The 23,171-nt window shown below is 44.7% G+C and overlaps 1 protein-coding gene across 20 annotated transcripts in view; it reads right to left on the bottom strand.

The window, feature by feature from the left end:
- The window catches only part of NIN (ninein), a 108,463-nt gene that overhangs the window by 70,309 nt on the left and 14,983 nt on the right, over positions 1-23,171 (bottom strand). For all 20 annotated transcript variants that reach the window (XM_038406049.2, XM_038406052.2, XM_038406037.2 and 17 more), the window contains one exon: positions 12,421-12,502. In XM_038406049.2, the coding sequence (XP_038261977.1) occupies positions 12,421-12,502 (82 nt within the window). The remainder of the gene's footprint in view (positions 1-12,420; positions 12,503-23,171) is intronic.

Here is a 23,171-nt window from a genome sequence, read left to right as displayed (position 1 = left end):
CTCTCTGAATTACTAACATTTCTGGCTGCTTACTAGCCCATTTATTTTCTCCTGCCCTACTCCACAGCCCCCACCAAAAATGCTTTTACCATGGTGCAGTCTTATTTCTCAAAGGCAGAAACACATCTTTGGAAAGGCCTGTATCTAGAAAGGTTTCAGGGAAGGTGAGAAATAGCTTGGTAACAATGCAGCTATTGCTAGATCTACTCCCCGACTCCTTAAATCCCAGCAGAATCCAGTTTCGTAAGGCTGGAAACCTCTAGCAGCGTTGTGCGCTTCACAGCTATTGTAACAAAATATTTTAAAATAGCTTCTGTGTAGAGTTGCAAGCATGTTTTAAGCTGGGCTTGCATTCTGAAAGCAGTTTGACAGGCACACCAAGAACCAGACCATAGGGGAGATGACACAGAATTTGTTACTAGCATCTCTTTTGGTTTTTCTAAATGCTCTTGCACAAGCCCTGTTAGCAAACAAAAGGCTTTTGAAGACACAGGAGAACCACCTCTGAAAACAGAACTTGATACTGGTGCTATTTGTGAAAAGGACAGTGAAATTGTGCTTGGAATGGAAAGGCCTGACTTTCTAACATCGATTATGCCTAAACCCAGCTGGCCAATGAGTCTAAGTGAAATGGACATATCCATCTCCAGACTGCAAGGGAAAATGATGTTCCACAAACTTTACTTAAGGGCAGGGACAGACCAATGCTTCTTTCTATCCCAATTCCTTATCCCTAAGCAGTAAGGAATGAGTGAGAGATGATATGCCATGATCTGTGCACCTTAGCTGCACTGCTGGGCAACACACTGCTTAGAACAAAGCTTCATTGTTGTGAGGCCATTTCGTAATACCCCCCCCCTTCCTTCCCTGCATTTAATTATCCTGAAGTGAAATTGTCTCAGCCAATCAAAACTCAGGGAATGCTGGAGAAGTACTGACCCATAACTGTACATTTCTCATTTATAGGATTCCCGGCACTCCAATTGTTTTAGGCTTCTGATTTGCATAATCACTGGTGCACCATTATTTCTACACCGTACACTGCTCCTCTAAATCCCTAAATTCAGGCTGGCTACTACCCTCTGAACACCACATCTATGTACCTACAGACAGGTCCACTACATTTCCCCCCTCCGCCTAACCCCATATAGCATGCAATTAAGAGTCCCTCTTAGGGTACATCTACATGGCAAAGTGGCAGCCTGCAGCAGCAGGTCTCAGAGCCCAGGGCTACAGACTCAGCCCCCCAGGGCTTGTGCTACAGCACTAAAAAAGGCCGTGTAGACACTGCAGCTTGGCCTCTGAAGGCCATCCACCTCCCAAGGCCGCAGAGCTCAAACTCCAGCCTGAGCCACAACATCTGCCCAGCTGTTCTGAGCACCATATAGGTATCTTTAGTGGTGGTGTGGGCACAGTCTACCTCAAAGTGAGAGGAAGAGGAGCATGCGGAAGGGAAATGGAGGGGCTAGAGGAGACCAAGGTTAAACTGGGTGGGATCAGAAGCTGAGGTGGCCATGTTTGTTGTGGCTATCCACAGACAGATGGGCAGTCTGATCTTAGCATGAAGGTGAGAGAACACTTCAATATATATATTAAAAAAACCAAAACAGACTCAACATGAAGGTGCTTCATAGTTAGGAAGTACTAAAAGTCACTGTGGTTCCAGAGTACAGTTATTTAGCCAAGAAGAGAGTTCTCCTGCAAACAGGAAGCATCCCCAGCTACTGTGAAAGTCCTCAAGGAACGTTGTGAAAGTCCTCAAGTTTCACCCCATCCCCCAAAGCATTATTTCTCAGAGGAGGGCATAAAAAGCAGTTCTACAAACAAACAGTTATGCAGTTGCCCTACTCCACAGCCAACTGTTCATCATTTCAAAATTATGAGCATTCAAATTATAGCAGCTGGAGCAGGAGCTATTTTTAGTATAGCAATATTTATGTAATTCAAAGTGAGGAAAACTTCCATATACATTTGCTGGCAAAATGCTGAAGAAAGTGACCATCACATCCAGAGCAAAGCATTGTTTTGGTGCTGGTTTTTAATTGAGTTGACGTATGTACCTTAGTTCCAGCTTAAGTTATGAACACCACTACGGCCAGGACAGACTTCTTGGGTCCATGTTGTGTGCAGCACACAAGAAAATGGCACAGAAACTTTAAAATCAACGTGATATGCTCATGAAGGTACACATGAGGTTGTGCTCGATGCAGACGTAAAGGAGCTGTTAGGTAAAGGAATACTAGATGGTATTTAGGTGCTGGGTATTAAAAGAAGTTTGTTAGCACGATGTGGATTCTTCTGTGTTTTTGGAAAGACCAATCATATTAAAAGCTCTTCTTGACCTATGGTATTCCAGGGTGTGAACAGCGACACAGGTCAAGTCATTGCTTTCCACGGAGCCTCCGCCTATCATCTTGCCAAGAAGATGCTGAATGAAGACCAAATGAAGGTTGGTAGGGGATGCACTGACTTTCAGTGAGACTTAGGTGCCGACCACACTTTAGAAAAATCTTACCTAGTGCCTAACCTTCTACCCCTTGCTTGCAATTAATTATCGGATAAAACTCGACAGGCAGACTGATCTTTATGGTAGCACATGCCTAGATTAAGGCCAGAAGGGACCATTATGATAATCTAGTCAGCCCTGCAGTATAACGCAGGCAGGCACTGTGTGGAATCTTTAGCATCTAGCCCAGCAGCTTGGGATTGAAATAACATAGTTTAAAGTGAGACATCCACTGTTGACGTAAGAACTACAAGTGATGGAGAATCCACCACATCTCCGGGTTATCTGTTTCAGTGAGTAAAGGCCTCCATGGTTCAAGCATCAATCTTTATTTTCTACCTCCTGGAACCAAACAGAGTACTTCAAAACTACACTCTAGTCTCAGACCCTTGGAGTACAGAGAAGAGATGAGATTGAATCAGTCCTTCCAACCCTTGTGGCAAATTTTCCCCTATTATTAAGCTCAGTCTTTGCTTTCCTAGCCCAAGCATCAAAAGCCAGCTACCACACAAAAGGGGTTTAAAATGAGGGATGCCACTACCCTGAAAGCCAGTCATTTCAAGAGGGAATTAATTTCTTTGCTGCTTAAGATTCTTTAAAAAGAGACCAAATACTCCTAGTCATTGCAAACAAAGTCAGACAGCCTACCACTGTGCAAATCACATTAGAGAGATAGAATCTAGTAAATCCTAATCCCCAGAGATACCAGGCATAGTCTAAACTCCTCTTAGGCCCTATTTCACACTTCAGTCTTAGCAATGTGCAGCCACAAAACAGCAAACTACTGAGGCCAGCTGGAGCCGTTTGTCTGGCAGAGCAGAGGCTGCTGGAGTTTTAAAGAAACATGACCCTTTTTCTAGGAGGCGTGAGGTCCCTCCTATAAACGAATCATCACCTGTTTGATGGCCCCAGTCGCAAAAGCGGATTGCATGGGCACTCTCAGGCCCACATGGATGGCGCCCCACTGCGGAAAGTTTCCCATGTGAATCAGCTTGCAGAACTGGGGCACAAGCAAAGCCAGGGAACAGGAACAGACCATACAAGTCCAGCAGAGAGAGTTCCACGATGGCTAGGAACATTCACAGTGCTAGCAAGTTATTCCCAATACGCCTTTTGGGGGGCAGCATTAGGTGATCAGTTCTGTTCTCTCCAACATGTGTGTGTCATGAGCGAATGCAGCAGCCAACTGCATGTGAGTACTGCAGTAAGCAGCTCTTAATTTTAGGGCATTCTTTTAATCTTTAACTCCATCCTGATAATCCACTCCTAACCAGACTTCTAACACACAAATCCCTACTTCTTATTTGCTGCTACAGAAAAAAGCCTGATTAATTTTACACACACGTGACTGATTTTAGATATATTTTTTTAAAAATCTGCTTTATTATCCATGAACCATTTTCCCTCCAATTCTATATTGAGAAACAGGTGCATTCTGCTTGGTTAAACATGAAACAATGAGTGACTCCATGTTAACTGACAACCACTGAAGTTATTATGGAGCTGTGCTCAAATGGCTCATTGCAGGATGGGAGCCCAAGTCTGAACACCCAGGGCAAAGACAGTTTTAAGAGGCCAAATGTATACGAAGCACAGCTACCGTTTTTCTGCCAGAGATTTATTTTCTCACACACACACACACACACACCCCCCACACACTTTTGAGGTGACTGAAATCTCTCAACAATAATCGCTTGCTCTGTGGACTGAGAGAGTAGCCACTGGAGGCCAGACTCCAAGGATCCTTTAACTCTTCACTCTCTGCCTTTTTCTTTCTCTCTTCAACAGCCAACATCCTCCTCCTGCTTTCTAGGCAGGAGTTAATGCAGCACTTCTTCAGGCCAGAGGGTTTGACAAGCAGTCACTTCCAAGCCAGGTGGGAATTCTGGATGGCAACTGTTGCACTTAGTCTGAGATGCTGATGCTCCAGTTCAGAAGCCAGCTGGGTCTTTCCTTGCTACATCAGCTGCTACCCCCAGGGGTTAAAAACAGACTGCAAACAGGACAGGGAGCACTCCCCGAATCAGCCTCGGAGGAAGAGGAAGTACGGGGAGCTGCCCTCTACTTTCAACAGAGCAGGAGGAGCTGCTTACTTGGATCTCTGGCTACCTCCAGCCTTTACATCTGCTTAATAATGGAACAGAATAGGTCTTTCCTGAGAGATGTGCTTCCAGCCGATTCACAATCCAACGTCCTTTCCAGGAATGCCGCCACGCCCGAGAGGAAAAACCCCCAAAGTGCACATTTCACCAGACTGGCTGCTGCTGTGAAGCAGAAGAGCTGCAACCTCCCCCACGCCCACCAAGCCATCCACTGGCCAAGTCCCCAGCCAGCTCCCTCTGCAGGAAGTGCTTATGCAGCAAGTGGCCATTCTTGTTCCTTTCTCTTCCGACATTGCAGTCTGGCACATCCCCTTTGAATGCATCGTTACCCAGGAGAGAGCTCTGATCCAGCGCCGTTGCTTCTCTGAAGTCAGCAGAAACCCGGGACATGACGTGCCCTATAAGGCAGAACCCACCAAAGGGAGAATGACTGCATCTGAATGAAAGCCACTGACGAGACATTCAGGCACATCAGAACGAAGCCCTTGGAGTTTCGTTATGTGAGATTCCTGCTGGATCAAAGGAAGCTCGCTGGCATGGCAGGAGCCCATTAGAGAACAGCCTTCTCATCCTCGGCTGTGCACATGCAGGGCACGCTTCAAGGCAGAAGCCCCCTGCTGCCACTCCTGCCATCTGCCCCTTCCCAGTGAAACACACACAGCCCTGCAGCATCACTAATTCCATTATTCCAGCAAGCACACAGGCCGTCTTACTACCTGCCTTTCCTGGGGAAACTCAACCCCCTCTACTACCGCCAGCAGTCTCCAAATCAGAAAACTCACCCACGGGCTTCAACCCAAGTGTCCAGACCAAGTGCTCCCTCTGTTACTCAAGATCAATACGTTTAGCTTCCTTGACCCAGCACTTTTCTCCAAGAGCAAAACCTGCACAAAATCCTGTCCCAAATGCTGGGAGCACTCCCCAAACATCTCTTTCTCACGCCATTGGTTATCTTCTAGCAGAAATCAATAGCCAGGAAGCCAACATGGGTCACAGCAACAGGCTGGATTCTTCTGACCTCCCTACTTCTAACATTGTTTCAGCATCATGCAGGTTTCTCAAGGAAAATATCGAGATGGGCTGACTGGCTCCTTTGCTGCCTGCCAAATTGAAAGCTCAGTGTGAGCACACAAGCGTTCCCACACCCACAAGCTCTGCACGCAACAGCTCTTGCGATAGGCTATGCTTTATGCATCAACTGGAGTGAATCATTCCCTCCTGAGCAGAGACCAGCTTCAAGTTCGAGAATGAAGTTCCCTGAAGCCCATTTCTGAACCAATCCCACACCCCAATTTGAAATACGCCCTCATGTAGAGCCGTGTTAGCTTACCAAGCATACGGACAGAGGCTTTCACAAAAGAACAAGTGCAGCACACACACCTATGGAAGAATCATGGCCTGAAAACCTATGAATTTTTTTTTAATCTCATTATTTCTGAGGGCCTGATGGGCAATTTTTGAAAGCTTGGGGCTGACGGTGCTGAAATTACGACACTTGATGAAAATTTGAAACCAACAGCATATACTAGATGAGAGAGGAGTTTTGCTCTAAATTTTAAGAAAAAGTGAACACCTCTACATTTTGCCAGCTTGTCAAAATGCATTAAATATACGTTCCTTCCCGGCCTATAGGACTCCCTAGCTGACACATAAGCCTTTTGATTTCATGACATTCAAAATCTAGATGACAAATAATTACTCTAATTATGTTGTGTCAATTTCAATGGAATACACAGGCCCAGAGAGTTAAGGTGACTCTGTCACTGCACAACAAGTAAGTGTGGTTCAGGGTTTCCAGTCGAGACCTCGGCCTGCTTACTACCATGGCAGATGCACTAGAAAATTCATGCCGAAGTTTGGGAGTGTATTGATCAAGTTACACAAGGAAAAAAGATATTCTGGAATTGGAAGTGAGTGTTTATACATAACAATCATAATCAGAATTCCTTTTTCAGAGGGAGGATGTCCATCTCATTTTGTCAAGCACCGCTTTTTGCTGGGGAAGAAAGAACTGAGCTGCAGAATTAACCTGAATTATAAAGGAATTAGTTTCCCCTCCTTTGACAAGACCAACACAAGAGGGAGAAGAGACAGGATAGTAAAAGTGTGGGGTGAGGCGGGCAGGGGGGAACACAGCTTTTGTTGATGTTCTCAGCATAGAAGGCAGCTAGTTAGTCATAGATGGATGCTATGGACTGGCAGGTCGACCGCGACAGCTGTTGCTCTGGACTCTGGCTCTCTTCCCCAGTCTGGGACGTGACCTGGCTGATGCCTCTCTTTTATGGGTCTCTCTCATGCTGGGCAGAGCAGGACGGACTCTCTCATCTTGTTGTGTTGGCCATGTGGTACAGCTGGTTTTGGGATCAGGTGAAAAGCCAAGAGAAGTACAACAGGAGGAAGATAATGGAAAGCAACACACAAGAGGGTGGTAAACAGCAGGCTCTTGCATGTATCAGGGTGAGTCCTCACTGGAGCAGCATTGATGGTCAGATATCGCCACTGGTGCCCGGAGGTCTGGCTATCTCAATGATATGATGGTCCCTGAGGGTCACAAAGAACAGAGTCCCTGGAGCGAAGTGAAGACTGGCTGGCCCTCCCCACCCCTCCAGGAATTCCTTGGCCAGTTCCCCACCCCCTACCCTTTTTAACGGCCACAAAAAGGGTGATAGGCAGAATAGCCTATCCTCTCATTATCCTGCTCACCAGTCAGACCTGTTTTCCAACACTCCAATTTTAGTCCACAGATTTCAAGTCCCACTCTTCTTGTTCACCAGACATGGTCTCACTAGTCCTTGAGTTGCATCAATAGGCCTTTTTGTTTAGGCTTACCGAGTGGTTTGTCTCCTTTAGGTACCTTTCCCCACCAACATTTGTTAGAGGTGACTGGAATGTTTTATAAGCTTCCTTTCACCTTCCCACAGGTGAGCTCACAAGTGGGGTAGCCTTGCCAGGCCCCGGTTACCCTCTTCTATTGGAGTTCCATGGCAGGGCATTCATACTCCAACTGCTTCAGTTTGGTTACCGTTTTCATTGGGATAACCCAAAATTCAGCCTTTCCTATAACCATTATTTTGAAAAAATAAGTCCCTGAGCATCTTAGCTGGATGATTCACTACTGAACACAGAGCATCAAATTAGTCTTGGTTCATCGGCATGCACAGGGCATGGCCTGCGGTGCTCTGCATGCCAGCTCCATGCTGACGAGCTGGAAGGGAATTAAACAAATAACCTCGTCCCCTTACAAGAGATAAGCTATCCTCCCCGCCCCCCAGCTCACACAGGGGACTGGTTGATTTGCATCATGAAATTATGTGAACCATACAGCTTGTTGGTGCAATTTCAATACCTGCCACCTTTGGCAGCATCCCTTTAAACAATTTCAAAAGCTTAGAGAATGAGAAAACTCGTCAGCTTCTAGACCAATGTTTCAAGGGAAAAGTTACAATTTTTGTTGCGTGGCGCCTTGCTATCAGGCATGGGATTCTCCACATTCACTGTTCAAATATATCTGCCAAGACCAGTTTTCCACTCAGTTCTTTGGAAGGTTTTGTTTTTTGGGGTATGTGTGGAGAGGGTTGTTTGTTTGACAAAACCACACAATTCTCTACAGGTGTACAAAATTTCACTTCACTATCGATCCCTCTAGATAAGAGACGGCAATCAGAAATTTAAGATCTAGGAGAAGAATCCAGCATTATTACTGGACTTAAAGTTATCCCCTTGTTAAGCCATCTCTTATTTCCTGGATTTCATGCTGTCCCCTGCTCAGAAGCACAGAAGGGAAAGGATTATATGATTTACATACAGATGTGACAAAGGGAGATGCTAACCACAGATTTTAAAGGCCCAATTTTCAGTTGTTCAGCACCAGAATTCCAGCTGAAGTCAAGGGGGAGCTGCAGGTGATCAGAACCTCTGAAAAAAAAAAAATCACCATTTAGATCTTCCTCTATGATAGATAGCTGGGAGGGCTCCCCAGATTATGTTTAGCATTCTACAGATTGCACACCTAATCCTAGAAAGGTCTGGGCATTGACAATAGTAAATTCTTCTGAGCCACGCAACTTTCTGGGGAAGGATGTTATTTTCTGGGGAGGATGAAGAACGCATAAACCAAGCACTGCTCCATAATCCATTTCCTACTTAGCCAAGAGTTTGAAATGACAGGTTGAAACAAAGAAAGGAGAAACAGGAGAGGAATGGTTAACAGATCCAAAGGCAGTGAGAGGCCTGAAGCATTACACCTCTGTCTTGTCAGCCCCAATGAGCTTCATTAGTGAGGGCTTTTACTTAGCTTGTCCAGAAATCTTTGTGCCAAATGACTGACCTGGAGCTTGGGTGAGAAAAACAGAGATGGTTCAAACAAACATTTCCCTCACAGAAAGGAATTCTCCCAAGTCACCCTTAGAACTGGGCAGAACAGAATTCTATGTTTTTTTAAAAAACTGGAATATATTCTTTGCATTTCCTGCTGTTGTCACACTTGTATCTTGGACAGCTGCTGCACTAAATAGGATTTTTCTTCCTGTAGCATGCTCAGCATTTCTTTTGCTCTATGTGAGATTTCAGGGCATACTGGACCTTCAGCTATGTTTCAATGCAATATTTTTGGAACTCACAGCTCCTGGAAAAACAGTCCAGTTGTTTTCCCTCAGGAAGATCAATTATTTTGATGGCTTTAAGTCCAATTTGTTTCCCCAATATCTTCAGTTTGCTTAGCATGTTATTTGCTTTAATGAAGGTTACAGAGAGACTTCAGCTCTCAAGTCCCTTCTTAAATGTTCTGTCAGCACTCTGTCCCACTAACTTGGCCTCTATGTCAATAAATTGGTCATCTAGGGGCCTGAGTTGTCAAACCTAGTAACTAGAGATGCAGTAGCAGCCTGGACACCTCATGTCTGCTTCTGTTTCAGACAGAATTCCCTTGAGAGTCACTGGGCCCCAGCACTCTCCCAGGTGCACAGCTCCCAAAGATGGCTGCTCTGGATTTCTCCTGCTGCGTTTCAGCCTTTAGAAGCGCTATCCTGGCCTGTCTCATTGTTGAGCTTGTGCATTATCACTTACAAAAGCTCTGCAAACAAGCTTAACCTCGAAATGGGCAGATGTTTAGTTTACTAGGGAACTAATGCCCCCTTACACAGGGATATGTGTCTTCTCTCACAGTCTGCTGGTTCTTCGCCAGAGGGTCCAAACTTCCCAGCTAACCAAGTGGGATCCCAGATTTTCTCATCTTCTATTGCCAGTTACCATTTTCCACCTCATCTCCCTCCCACCTGCCACTAGACTGGGGCACTAACTTTACGGTAAAGGAGGAATAAGTCTTCTCCGGGCCTGTGATGCTACTCTTTAGCCAGCCACTAGGAGTTAAGGAAAAATTAAGAATGCATATTCCATTCCAGGACTGAAACGGCCTTCTGCATCAGAGCCTAGGAAGCAAGTCACCCAGGAGCTGTCTGTTGGACCCAGGTCTTCTGTGTCACAATGAACTTGTAGCAGCCGAATCTCAGGGAAAGAAATTGCCCAGAGGTGTGGATTTGCAAGTCCAATTGAACAAGTCACTGTGCCACTGCAATGCTAGGAAACTAACAGGGTTTCCCACCCATTTTTTACGTCTTTCACAAGTTGCTGTAAAACGCAAGGGATTCAAGCTACTGCATTAACGTATGGGAGATACCCAGCTCCCACCAGAACGTAGCTAGTAATGACCGCTGCCCCGGCAAGCTGATTGTTATACTCAGAGCTAGTGCCTCTGTAGCGATAAGAGAAGCCTTCCTCCAAACTAAGAGAACACAAACGGAAAGCTAGTCATATTTCTGTCACTCAAAACGTGCCATTTAAGGCCGAGACCTTAAGAAATAAACGGCATATTACAACTTGTTACATAGAACAGGTTTTCTTCAGAAAGCATTAAGCCATGTCTGCACTGTTGGGATTCCTTTCTTGTGTTCGCTAGATTAATTACTCAGACATTACAACTAGCAACACTCCTGTGTGGAGCAGAGATCAGTTTCTCTGCACCAGCGATGTGCACAGCTACGAAACCACATTATGGAGCTGCAATCTGGGTTTGCACACTTGACTTTTCCTGCTGCAATCAGACCACGTGGAACAATCATCAATCAAGCCTAGGGCAAGGGCCTAATCCTCATGATACAATTTCTTACATGAAGTGCAGAAGGCAGGAGCAGAACCAACTCAGACTATAGAGAGCGACAATCTCTATTGTTCATTTAAAAATTCATCTCAGCTTTTCTGGGCACACCTGGTCACTTCCTTTCAGGCTCCTGAGAAGAACTAAACCATGAACCTAGCATTTATCACACTGAAGTTACACAACTCTTGTTGAAGGTCAGCAGGAAGTAGACAGGATATAGAGTCTTTACATGCTGGCATCCCATGTAACTGCACCATCTTCATGCTCTCCACCAACAAGCATTAGTGCTGGCTATACTCTCCCTCCATCCCTCCCGCACCCATCTTTACGATCACTCAAACGATGCAAGAAACTGGCTTGCTTTTTGTGTGTGTGAAGGGGGGAGGGGGGGCAAAGATTTGAAATGCCTCTATTTGCAATGTGAGCTAAGCTAGGTTGTTATATTCAGTTATAAAAATCTCAAATTATCAGTGTCAATATTACAGTAACCTCTAGAGCAGGGGTTCTCAAACTTTTGTACTTGTGACCCCTTTCACATAGCAAGCCTCCCCCCCTTATCAATTAAAAACACTTTTTAATTTATTTAACACCATTATAAATGCTGGAGGCCAAGCGGGGTTTGGGGTGGAGGTTGACAGCTCGTGACCCCCCATGGAATAGCTTCACAACCCCCTGAGGGGTCCTGACCCCCAGTTTGAGAACCCCTGCTCTAGAGGCTGAAACTAAGATCAGATTCCCACTGTGCTAGGCAATAAGACACAGTCCCTGCCCTGAAGAGCTCACGATCTAAATAGAAGAGACAGAAATGAGAGGGGAAAAGGAAGCATCATCCCCATTCCACAAATGGGAAACAGAACCACAAATACATGAAGTGACTTTGATCCACATCTCCCAGGTCCCAGTCCAGCGCCTAAACCATACGACCATCCTTTCTCCCTAACTTATTAAATGGAGTAACTTTACCATCTACCCCACCTTCACTAAAAGGAGAGGACAGCGGTACACTGCTGTGCAGATCTCTTTTCACCCAGTAAGTGCTAGTTATCACACCATCACACAAAAGCAATGGCAGTATTTCTCCAAAGTTCAGGAGTTTGGAAGGCCCATCTTAATTTAACAGCTACGGATTCATCAGTTTGTCTGTACTTGTTTGTGTGAGGCTCCTAACACACTGAGGCATATAGAACACAAGAGGCTACTAAGGGAGGTTGTGGGATCCCCATCAGTGGAGGTTTCTAAGAAGAGGTTAGACAAACACCTGTCGGCGGGCTATAGGTAGACTTGGTCCTACCTCAGCATAGTGGGCGGGGCTAGATGACCTCACGGTCCCTTCCAGCCCGACATTTCTTGCTGAGTTCTGAAACAGGGATTCCAGAATTCCTCATGCCTGTCCAGGCACCTAGATCATGGTGAGATGTGGGATAAAAAACACCCAATAAAATGAGCATAAAACCAAACATTTTCTACCATCGACCAGAATTCTCCCCTCCCTCACTTCCAGGAGGTTCTTAAAAGGGAAGTTCTGCTGAAGGAACACGAGAAAAGCCTGTTTCAGTCAGCCCCAGCACTGGCCTTCATGTCCCTGTTTCACTGCTGCTGGGATCCTCTTTTCTCAAGCACGGAAAAGGTTTCTTCAGGCACATTAAGAGAAATGTTACCTGGTTCTTGGAAGTCGTCCTCGTTGGATAAGGTTCGGGATAAGATAAGGATCAGTGCTTCTTTAAACTGGTCAAAGTGAACCTTGAAAGAGAGAAAGACAAATAAATAAGTCAACCAGCACAGAGCCTTTAACATGGGCAAGGAAATCCTGGGTCAAAGTCTGAAGTGATACTGCATTACTCACTCAACATACCCAGGCCACTTCTTTAAATGGACTGATTTGTCTAAAACCAAAAAACTATTGCAAAAGTCTCAAATGAGTCTCAACTTTGTTTACTGGGCTCCGGGGTAAAAAAGGAGTGACAGAGAACATGAAGAGACATCCCTTACTTATGTGAACGGCAAACAATGCAGAGAGTACAGCTGTGTGTTACAGGGAAAGCATTTTGATGCATCAGGGGGATTCTTCTGTAGATCAGTGATCAAAATGGTGCTTCCTACCAAACCGCTCGCAGATCAGTTACCCCCAGAGCAGCTTCCACAACATAAGGCATAGGGCAGTGTCAAAGCACCAGCACTGCCTGCTAGATTACCCCACGTAGAGTCTTTAGACATAACCTCTACCTCAGCACCTTGCCCAACCCAGTCACTTCTCAGTACCTGGTACAGCGGCTTTATTTCCCTTTGTATTTGAAGTGTAGTGTCTTAGGCTACATCTACACTATATAGTTTTTAGCAACACGGCTGTGCTGCTACAGCCGTGCCGCTAAAAGTCGTGCAGGGTAGCCGCTGTTTGTCGGCACTCCTGCCAACGAGTGGCGTGTGCATGGTCGGCAGGAGAGCGCTCCTTTCAACAATGCGCTGTTCACATGCGGGGGTGAGGCGGGGGGTTGGAAACATAAAAATGGTTTCAAATCAACATTTCATTTCAAATTGACCCAAACAAAAATTCCATTTTGGCAAGGGGAGGGGGGGAAAAAGAAGTCAGTTTTGGTTCAAAACTGATTTTTTTTCCCCATGGATTTTTGGGGTCAGCCACTGAACCCCAAAAGCACCAGCTAGTCACTGAACTCTAGCGCTAAGCACTAGATGAACATTTTCCTCTGAGCTCCAAAAGTGGCAAGACTTATGGTCTCTCCTCTTGGAGGAGGGAGCTCGTCGGTCTAGGGCCGGCTCCTGTGAACGTTCTGTCTGCAGCACTGAGGCCTCCCCTTGCCGGCTGAGTGACACAGTTCCAGTGAAATACAGAGGTCCTAGTGGGAAAGGTGGGGTGACCTCAGGTAGCTAGGTCCAATCCCATGGAGGGCTCCGATACCAGGGCTGGGACGTCAAATTGGATGCTGTAATCACCGAGGAGCTAGAGCAGGGAGCAGAACACTGAGCTGATGCGATCCCAGAGGTCGGTGTTGCTAAGCAAACCAGCTGCTGCATTTTGGAACAGCTCTGAGCTTTTTCAGAGCACACAGTTTAACGTAGCCTGAAGTACTATCACTGCTCCTGCATCACCCCAAGAGGAGACCTGCTCCCCGTCACCCAAGATTCATAGAAAACTCACCACCCTCACCATGGCAGTTAGCTGGTGGCAACGACAGACTCCCTTTTTACACCGATTCCTGAGAATGCTAGAAAGCAGCTCAGTTACCCAGTGAAGGAAAGAATTCGAACACTGATCTACATGCATAATCCTGACTTAAGAAGAGTTAGCTAGAAGAGACCTGTCCAACCCCCAAACAGTGCAGACCAAGGTGTGTTTGAGTACTCTGGCCAGGCTAGTTTTAAGTTTCTCGCTAAGCTGTTTTGTGAAACGTTTGAGTGAATGAACATTTCGTTAGCAGGAGACTTCTGGTTGGATGGTCCACAGTGAAATAGTAGCCATATGGTGACGAGTGATATAGAAATGCTTTTAAATAGCCGTAATTAAGCCTCAGAACACCCACTCAAACGCATAGGGGAATTTCACCCCTTTTGGCACTGGTGTTTTGAGCCAGCATCCTCACAGACTGAAACAGCAATGCCTTAGTTTATGCTTTCAAGGTCATCCACAGGACGAGAAGTCTTGGTTTTAAATATGGTAAAACAAGAAGGTGGGAGGACAGATTCCCACATGTGATTTGAATTCATGCCTTTCTGTCGCCCTGGCCTTTCTGCATGGCCTGTTGCTTTACCGCCATTAATAGTAATGTGGCAGGGACACAGCCTCATTTGTAGAATCAGATTTCTGAATGCCACCAATTCCAGACACCCGGGCTGCCGAGCTGCCTCCAGTTTGCACAGCAAGCCAGAAAAAGAAAATGACAGGACAAGGGGTGAAGCTATTTACCGTGGCTCAGTTGCAAGCCACAGCTAGCCTCAGGGATTTCCCTTTCAGCCCGATGAATCTGAATAGAATTCTCAGCATTGTACAAGATTTGGGTTGTTGGTTTTTTTTTTTACTTCCTGAAAAATATCCTGTGCTAGTGGCACTAACTGCCGAGGCCTCGTCTACACTAGCAGACTTGGGGGCCATAAATACACTACTGGTGCAAGCTCTAGTATACGGGACCAAGCTGATAACTACCACTGGTGGGGCTGTCCGGGGAGTGAATTACAGCTAGGTTTTGCTAGTTTCTACACACTCATACAGCATTAACACGCCCGCATCACCAGATAATCCATCTTCACTGACAAAGGGGTTGCGATTTTTCCACCTTGGGTTAACCTAAGCATGTGACCTACCCTGGGTAAATAGTGAAGATGAGGCACTTTAGTTTAACCATGAGGTAAACTAGCTGAAGTCAACACTACGCCCCCATCTAGCTCCACTGAAGTAAAAACTACAGAGCCTTGTCCGCACTGCATTCTTAACCTCAGGACAGCGGACACATTAGTTACACTGAGGTTAAAAAATCCCACACCTTTCTTAGCAGTGAATGACAAGGCCAGAGAGAGATTTCTCCTTATCCCAGGGCAGATCACAGAGCAACCAGACAGCTACACAAGAGTAACAACATGCAGATTCCCGCACAGGCACACCACTGCTAAGGAAAGGAATCAGCTCTCTGCTCACCTGCTAGCGTAAATGAATTCTGGAGGCAACAGTCCAAGCTATGCAAATCACCACTAGATTTTTAAACATATGCATAAGAAGGAATTAAACAGAGTTAGATACATGTTCAGTAAAGAAACTTGTTAGAGACGAAGTCACCTGAACACTAATTGATGCCATTCATTTGCCGTACGTTTCAAAATGCTGGTGTACTTCAAAGGGCAGTTTACAGGGATGGGAGAATTTGCCTGATTAAAAAAAAACAAAAAAAAACAACAACAACAACTTGACATTTAAAACTAAATGAGCATGAATAAAAGATGAAGGAGTTAGATTAACAGTTGCACCCTGCATCATCTTCTCTGGGGTGTGTTTGGAGGGGGAGCGGGGGGAGGAGGGGCTTCAGATTCAGCACTAGGAAACTGGCCCAGTAATAACAACAACAGGGTACCCTAACCCTGTGCTGAATATATTAGCAGGTAAACCATTTTCAGCACCGGTTCAGGAGACCCACTGCTGACAGCTGGCAGCCCTAAACCAGCGTTCCAACGTAGCTGGGTCCGGGGACAGGGTCGAAGGAGTCACTTGCTTTTGTTTCACTTCCCCCATCACACTCCTTGTAATTTTCTCTCCAATCGGAGAATGGTGGAGAGCGCTGTGCGATGAAGAAGGCAAGTCCTAGTAGTCAGAGCCACCAGCTCGCTTTGCCCGAAGTACCAGTGCTTATGAAGCTTAGCACCCATAAAGATTTACTCAGCTGACTGCCAAAGTTACCAATCAATCAGTGCACCAAAAGGCTGACTAAAGCCAACTGGGCAAATTCAGGGGTGTAAATTACATATAATCTACTTTAGTTAATGAGTGGTTGAGAAAGGTGCTAAAATACTATTAGACATGACTCCTAAGCATCACTCGCATGGGCTTGCTGCTTAATTTAGGTAGTGGATTATTCCTACTGTACTATATGCTCAGTGGTTTGAGCATTGTCCTGCTAAACCCAGGGTTGTGAGTTCAATCCCTGAGGGGGCCATTTAGGGATCGGGGCAAAAATTGGGGATTGGTCCTGTTTGGAGCAGGGGGTTGGACTAGATGACCTCCTGAGGTCCCTTCCAACCCTGATATTCTATGATTCTATATGGAACAAACTCCAGCTACTTGTAAATTGCTGGCGAACATTTATGTGCGATGAGCAACACGTTAAAAAAAAAAAAAAAGAGGGGAGGGGTCTGTTCTCCCATCAGTGTTCAAGGGATACAACCTATAACTCGTGGGAATTATTCAGATACCTCTTTTAGCAGTGGGGCAAAGAATAACCCCTTAAGTATTCAACAGTAGGTTTGTATAGCTAGCGAATGGGTGGGGAAGTATTAGTATATTGTTCTCACCTAACAGAGTGCTCATTATTTTGAAGGAAGCTGCTGCCCGATATATCAATGCTAAAGGCTTAAAGAGATATTTCCTGCCAAGTCAGAGTTTGCTATGCAATTGAATGAGTTTTACAAGCAGTGTTAAGGAAAAGGAAGGAGAGGGCAGGGAAGGGGAGCAGAACCAGCGCCTTTCCCTGGGTGTTTAACTCTAGCCAAACAGCTGCACATGGGACAGATGGCTCTCATTTTTATCACATGAAGCAATTTCGCCATGACTGCTTCAAGCAGACTCCAAAGGAGATTAGTCTTCAGGGAAGGAGCTGATAGTAGTCTTAAAAAATTAACACTGCAATCAGCTATGCAATGGGATTAAACATTCAAATAATTAGTCCTACAATACATCACTGCAAGTTACAACGGTAGTGTGTTTAGCAGTGAAACAAGAACCCCAGGTACTTGAGAAAACTTACAGATGCTCCACCCAACATCTACCTTGCCCTGCCCAAAACTGAGACTTGGAGACTCAAGTCATCACATTGGAAAAGGGCTTGGAGGCCTCTAATGAAGAATATAATTTGGCATGTGTTCCCCTGAGCGCTAAGATTTAGCTGCTAGAGGGAAACGGTCAACAGAAAGAGTGAACATGTGAGTGTTGCTTTGTTTTTTAAACCTGCTTCTGTCGGACAGTAAAAATCATTAAAATCAAAGACCAGGGGTGGGGGGAGGAAGGAGAGGAATTATTTGCTTTTTGTTTATACTGCACTTTTGATCTTGGCTGTCCAAAGGAAACGATGAAACAGACCTTATGCTTGTATGAGTCTTTCACAAAAAATCATTCAAGTCTGGAGAAAATGCAATTGCTAAAAGTAAAAAAGGAACACACTCAAAGAACTGACCAGGGGACCCCCAGGCAGACAGCACCTCAAACTCAAAGTTACGGTTTTAAAATCTAGTTGTCCCTTTACACCATAGATCCTCAAGCAATAGTTATTGCCATCATACTATTGCTTTACTGACACGTTTATTTCCCAGCCATATTTAAAGGCCAGTGGAGGTACAGTACACAGAGATTTGAAAAAGCTTGTCAAGATATGGAAGTGGAGGTACTGTTCTATCAATCTGCGATACAGCAAAGCCTGTACGAATACACTAACACAGCTACTGAATAGACAGGAGAACCTCAGAGTTATAAACTGACCAGTCCACCACATAGCTCTTTGGATCTGGAAGTACATAATCAGGCAGCAGCAGAGATAAAAACAAAAAACCCCAAATACAGCACACTAAAATAATCAAGGGAAAGCAGCATTTTTCTCCTGCATTGTAAAGTTTCAAAGCTGTATTAAGTCAATGTTCAGTTGTAAACTTTTGAAAGAACAGCCAGAACGTTTTCTTCAGAATTACAAACATTTCAGAGTTACGAACAACCTCCATTCCTGAGGTTTTCGCAATTCTGAGGTTCTACTGTAGCTCCATTTACCTTAACTTCTGAAAAACAGTCTTAGAAACTCAAGATCAAAAAAACTCCTAAGCCCCTTCAAACCAGAAGGCAGAGCGCACCGGGGTGGAATAGTTACAGTAAATGTAAAGTTTAATGCTCTTTTCAAAGTGCTTTTGATGACTGATTAAAGGGAGCCCAAATAACATTTCAGAATCTAGCAATTGGCAGAGCTCTCAAGTGTGTAGGTCCTGTATACTGTTGATATAGCATTTACTACAAAGTTCCTAATGCATAACAAACAGGAAATACAATGGAGTAGAACGACACTACATTATTTCTGTCTGGCATTAGCAACCCAATGGGCCAAATGAGGATCAGGGCCCCATTGTGCTAGATGCTGTTACAAACAAGCAGGGAGGAAAGGTCCCAGTCCCTAGGCTTTATAGTTATTGCCACTATTTAGCAGATTTAGGCTACTGGGAAAAAAAATTGCAGCAGGGGAAAAAAAAAGTTGGGATTGGTGCATTATTTACGATAACCTTGCAAAATTATCATGCAGATTTCTTATCCCATGCACACCATCTACTCACCATGTCCTAACAAGGAAGAGGAAGGCAAAGACTAAATTATACTGTAGTCACCCACTGAACAAGGCATCTTGTCCCAGGTGAGAAGAATTTTCCAAGTACAAGTAAATCAAAAGACAATATGTACATAGCTAGGATGGCTCAGTTTCCCCACGGTAATCAGAGGCTAACTGAACTGCAGGTTGCAGCATTTTCCTGACAGTGTTTAGAAATCCTGAGACACATTTTTAGAAGGACGCTTCCTATAAACTAGCACCCTTATTAGCACTAGAAAGAAAAAACAGAATTGTGGCAATATAGGCCTAGAAGGGACCCTGCGCTGGTGTGTGTGTCAAACTATTCATTATTTTCACTATTTGCCTCAACACAAACCAAATCAACACTCTTCAAGTTACCAGATTCTCTCATGGGAGAGGTACCAGCTTCTTATATTTCCTTTTCCTTGTTCTTCATAGAAGATTCTCTACTTGAAGTCATAATCCTCTGTTTGTGAATTCATTCCCGCAGCAACCAACCACACTGTCACAAACAGAGAACGACTTCAGGTGGAGAATAAACTGGGGATAGATGAATTCTTAAACAGATCATTTTATATGCACAAAAAAACCAACAACAGAATGGAAGAGAGATACTGAATGTTACCGTGGCAGACTTTGCTCAGAGATTTCAGGGAAGCAGCAGGCAGCCCTTTAAAGGTGAGCTGCAAAAGGAAAACAAATGGAGCAGGTACTCTCTGTGCATGTTTGCCTGTTTGCTTTTTACATCAGACGTATCAGTCTGAAACCCGACCTCTTCCAGCCCCTCCTGAAGAAGGCCACAAGGGAGTCTTCAGCCTTGTCTACACCAGAGTTTTAGCCATTGGTATCACTACAGGATTCAATCTAATTTAAATCCAGGTACAGTTTACACTGGTACAGCACATCAGCACTAAGCGTTGCATGGGTGTATCTACCTCAGTGGCTACGAACCCCAGTTTAGACCAAGTCAGACTGCCCACTCACCTCCACTAGGTATAGGCACAGCGTAAGCTGTATGCTGTTTAATACATGTCTCTACAATATGCCGGACCCTTGGACTGCTTGAGCCTCAATACTCCCCAGAAGCAAGGGTTGGGAGATCCAGAGGTTTTAGCCTCCTGCGATGGAACCAACCCATTCCTCCCAATACCAAAGTCCTCCCATCAAAGAGACGTCAGGATCAGCAGGAAAGAGTTAGAAGGCTGTCTTTATACAGCATGAAGGAACAGCATAGAGCACTACCAGAAACAGACTCTCTTTTGTGGTTCTTTAAAATTAAGATTCTTGGGATGGAAACTTTGGTTTTGTCTCCTTTTGTTGAAAATCATTCCAAAGACAAGTTTCCTCAAAGAGCTATTTTTATCATTGAGGCCCTGGAGGAAAGTTATTGACAGCATTAAATGCTGACTAAACATAAGGAATGGCTACTGAGATCTTTATGAACCTATGTAGCTGTAAAGCTCAACTGATCCTTCACAAGCAGGAAATGCTCAGCTACTACAATTTAGCATAAAGCTTCTGCCATCTGAAAGAAACTAGGTAAAATACATTCCAATGGCTACATGGTCTAGCCTCACTGTTCAACTCTAAGGCAGGGACCACGTCTTGTTTTGGGAGGCACCAAGCACATTTTCAGTGTGGCTGAACTAGAAGCACATCTGATGCAAAAGTCACACTAACACTAATTTTTTTATTCCCCACTGGGCACTACTGTGCATTTATGATGCAAGAACTACAGTTAACTGTTAAAGTCCAGAAAATAGACGGAAATCTACAAGCACCCTGGCTACTGTATTTCAAAAGGCACGATGAAATGCACCCCACAGAGGAATTTGAAGGGTGTTTTGAGCACTGCCTTAGTACACAATGGAGATAAGAAAGGATAGCGAGAATTGCATTAGTCCTACTGTAAGACAAACTATTGGATTTATATAACCAAGACATACCGTGAAGGTAGAGTGGATTGGTTAATCCTCAGAGTTTTATGCACAGAAAGGGTATTTTAGCTTAATTCAAACTGACATGAATCCAAATAACCAACAAGTACATCAGAAGCAGTATTTGTTGTATGCATTGCTATATAACTTTCATCACTGGGGCACTGGGTAAATACCATACTACATGCTACGACTTTGTGTATTCATTATTCATAGGCAAACGTCAAATACAAAAGCTTGCACATGGCCTGTCGAGTTGCAACTGCTTAGACACGTCAGTTCATTTCTCCCCCACCCCACAAGCGTTCTTTAAAACAAGGTTTCTTTTTAAATACACAAAACAAAAGCCACTCGTAGTGTGGAGAGTAACCATCTGTAGGAACTAGATTGGTGCTGATGTAATAGACCTCCATTAGGGAGCAGCATGTTCCTGCCATTCTCCTGACAACCTCCCTAGGAAAACCAAAGGATCTGATAACCATTAAATCACGCTCACACTCAGGCATGGATCATTGATGCTAGCAGTGTAAGCAGGGAGGCGTGAGGAGGGGCTGAAGACAGATTATTAGAACTCTCACTAAGACACGAGACTAGAACCGAACATCCCAAAGCCAAAAAAAAAAAAACAACAACCCCCAAAAACCTATTCTTGGGCTTTATCATCACCTCAGGAAAGCTTTGGGAGATTAAGCAAGTTGTTATAACTATGCAAGAGTGATTCAGGCCTCATGACATTCTTTAATAGCAGCCTCTTTTTCTTAGGCTGAGCCTTTCCGACATTTCATTTGTACCTTCTCCCTGTTACTCTTCAAGTGGGCAGTGCAATCTGACAAGCGACTTCGTTCGAGCTTTAGAGCTAGCATAGCTGGCCAAATTCCCTGGCACAACTCAAGCAACCAGGCTTTCAAGGCACCCCTTATTCCCTCCCCTGCCCCCCGTCTGCTCTAACGTTCTGGCAGCGAAGCTGGATGATTGCGTTTGAACAGAAAAAGTTCAAGCCAGTGTGGAAAGTAAGTAACTAGTATTCAAGACAATGCCATGCTGCTATTTGGAAAGGTCAGAAGTCTCCTCTTGTATCCATTAATGCTTCCCTGCCAGCAAGTCCCATCAGCAGCAAGGGCATCTGACCCCAAGGGGGAGGAAGCTTCTTTTTGACAAAGTTATTTGGTCTTAGAGGGATTAGGTTTGGTGAGAAATTCAGGTCAAATTATTGCGCTTGCCCTAGTCTGAAGCAGAGGAAACTTGGCCCTAGCTTGCCCGGTTTTCCTGATTTTAATGAGTAGTTATTGTATTTAACAGGAGTTTTATGAAACAAAGGCTTTCAGTGCCAAAGCTCTTCATTTTCAGGGGCAGGCATCTTGTGCAACAGGATACAGCCCAGCAAGATGTGGCATTTGTTTCCAGATTGAAGGTCACATGGTGCACCTGATTCACACTCAGCATGGCTGCTACTCTGAAAACTGAGCAACATGCTGATCTTGAAGTCTATAAAGCAACCATCACACCCTAATGCTGCTTTAAAACCTGAGGAGAATTCACTTGCACCACAGCTATCCAGACAAGCGGATACCAAATCTGGTACACAGTATCACGGTATACAGATTCTGCGAGCTATCAAGAGGGAAGCTCGGCTGTGGCGAACAATTCACAGACCACAGCTGCTCCTCAACATGGTCCACCCACTCAGGAGTCACAGCTGTGTATTCTGGTTACATTTGAGGAAATCCCATGCTCTCTGTAGAGTGGGAGGATACAGTGGACTGTAAATGTAAAAGATCAAAGTCATGTCTGAAACTAGCCTCAGTTTTAAGAATTCTAAAATAATTGAGGCCATTAGCCAAAGACCGAATACCCCCTCCCCGCAAACTGAAACAAAGCCAGATCACTTGCATGGAAAGTTCACAAACACCTGTAGAACCAAAGATGGCTTGTTTCAAAGCCTGATGCCAGGTGTACATTTGGACAGAGTGTTGTAAGGGTCGGTCTAAAAGTTGCACTCATTTTATTAGACATGTTGATGTTGCCTTGTGGACACACTTAGATCAGTTTAAATCTGGTTTATATTGGTTATTTAACAGGCACAAGCTAAATCGATGTACCATCTTACATCGGATGAAAACAGGTTTAAAAGAGCGTAAGAGTGCACCAAACAAAGCTGCATCAGTTTAAATAAATCAGGGCAACATCCCACCTCAAGTTAAAGGCAGCTTGTGTGTAAACAAACCCCATTAGCTGAATGCAATAGTTGAAGCAGAAGTCACTCCACTCTGCATTGGGAAGGAAGTGACTCTGGCCCAAAGACTCAGTGTGACTGACTTCCTTAAAGTCTTGAGAAATACACCCATTAGCAATTGTTTTCTTCCTCATTGTCACTAATTCCTCTTTCAGCAGCTGCTCTGTGCACTTGTTTCAGTTCAAGTGAAAGCCATGGGGAAA

The sequence above is a fragment of the Dermochelys coriacea genome, chromosome 6 (assembly GCF_009764565.3).
Source record: "Dermochelys coriacea isolate rDerCor1 chromosome 6, rDerCor1.pri.v4, whole genome shotgun sequence".
Taxonomy (NCBI): Eukaryota; Metazoa; Chordata; order Testudines; family Dermochelyidae; genus Dermochelys; species Dermochelys coriacea.
This window is presented reverse-complemented; position numbering and strand designations above follow the sequence as displayed.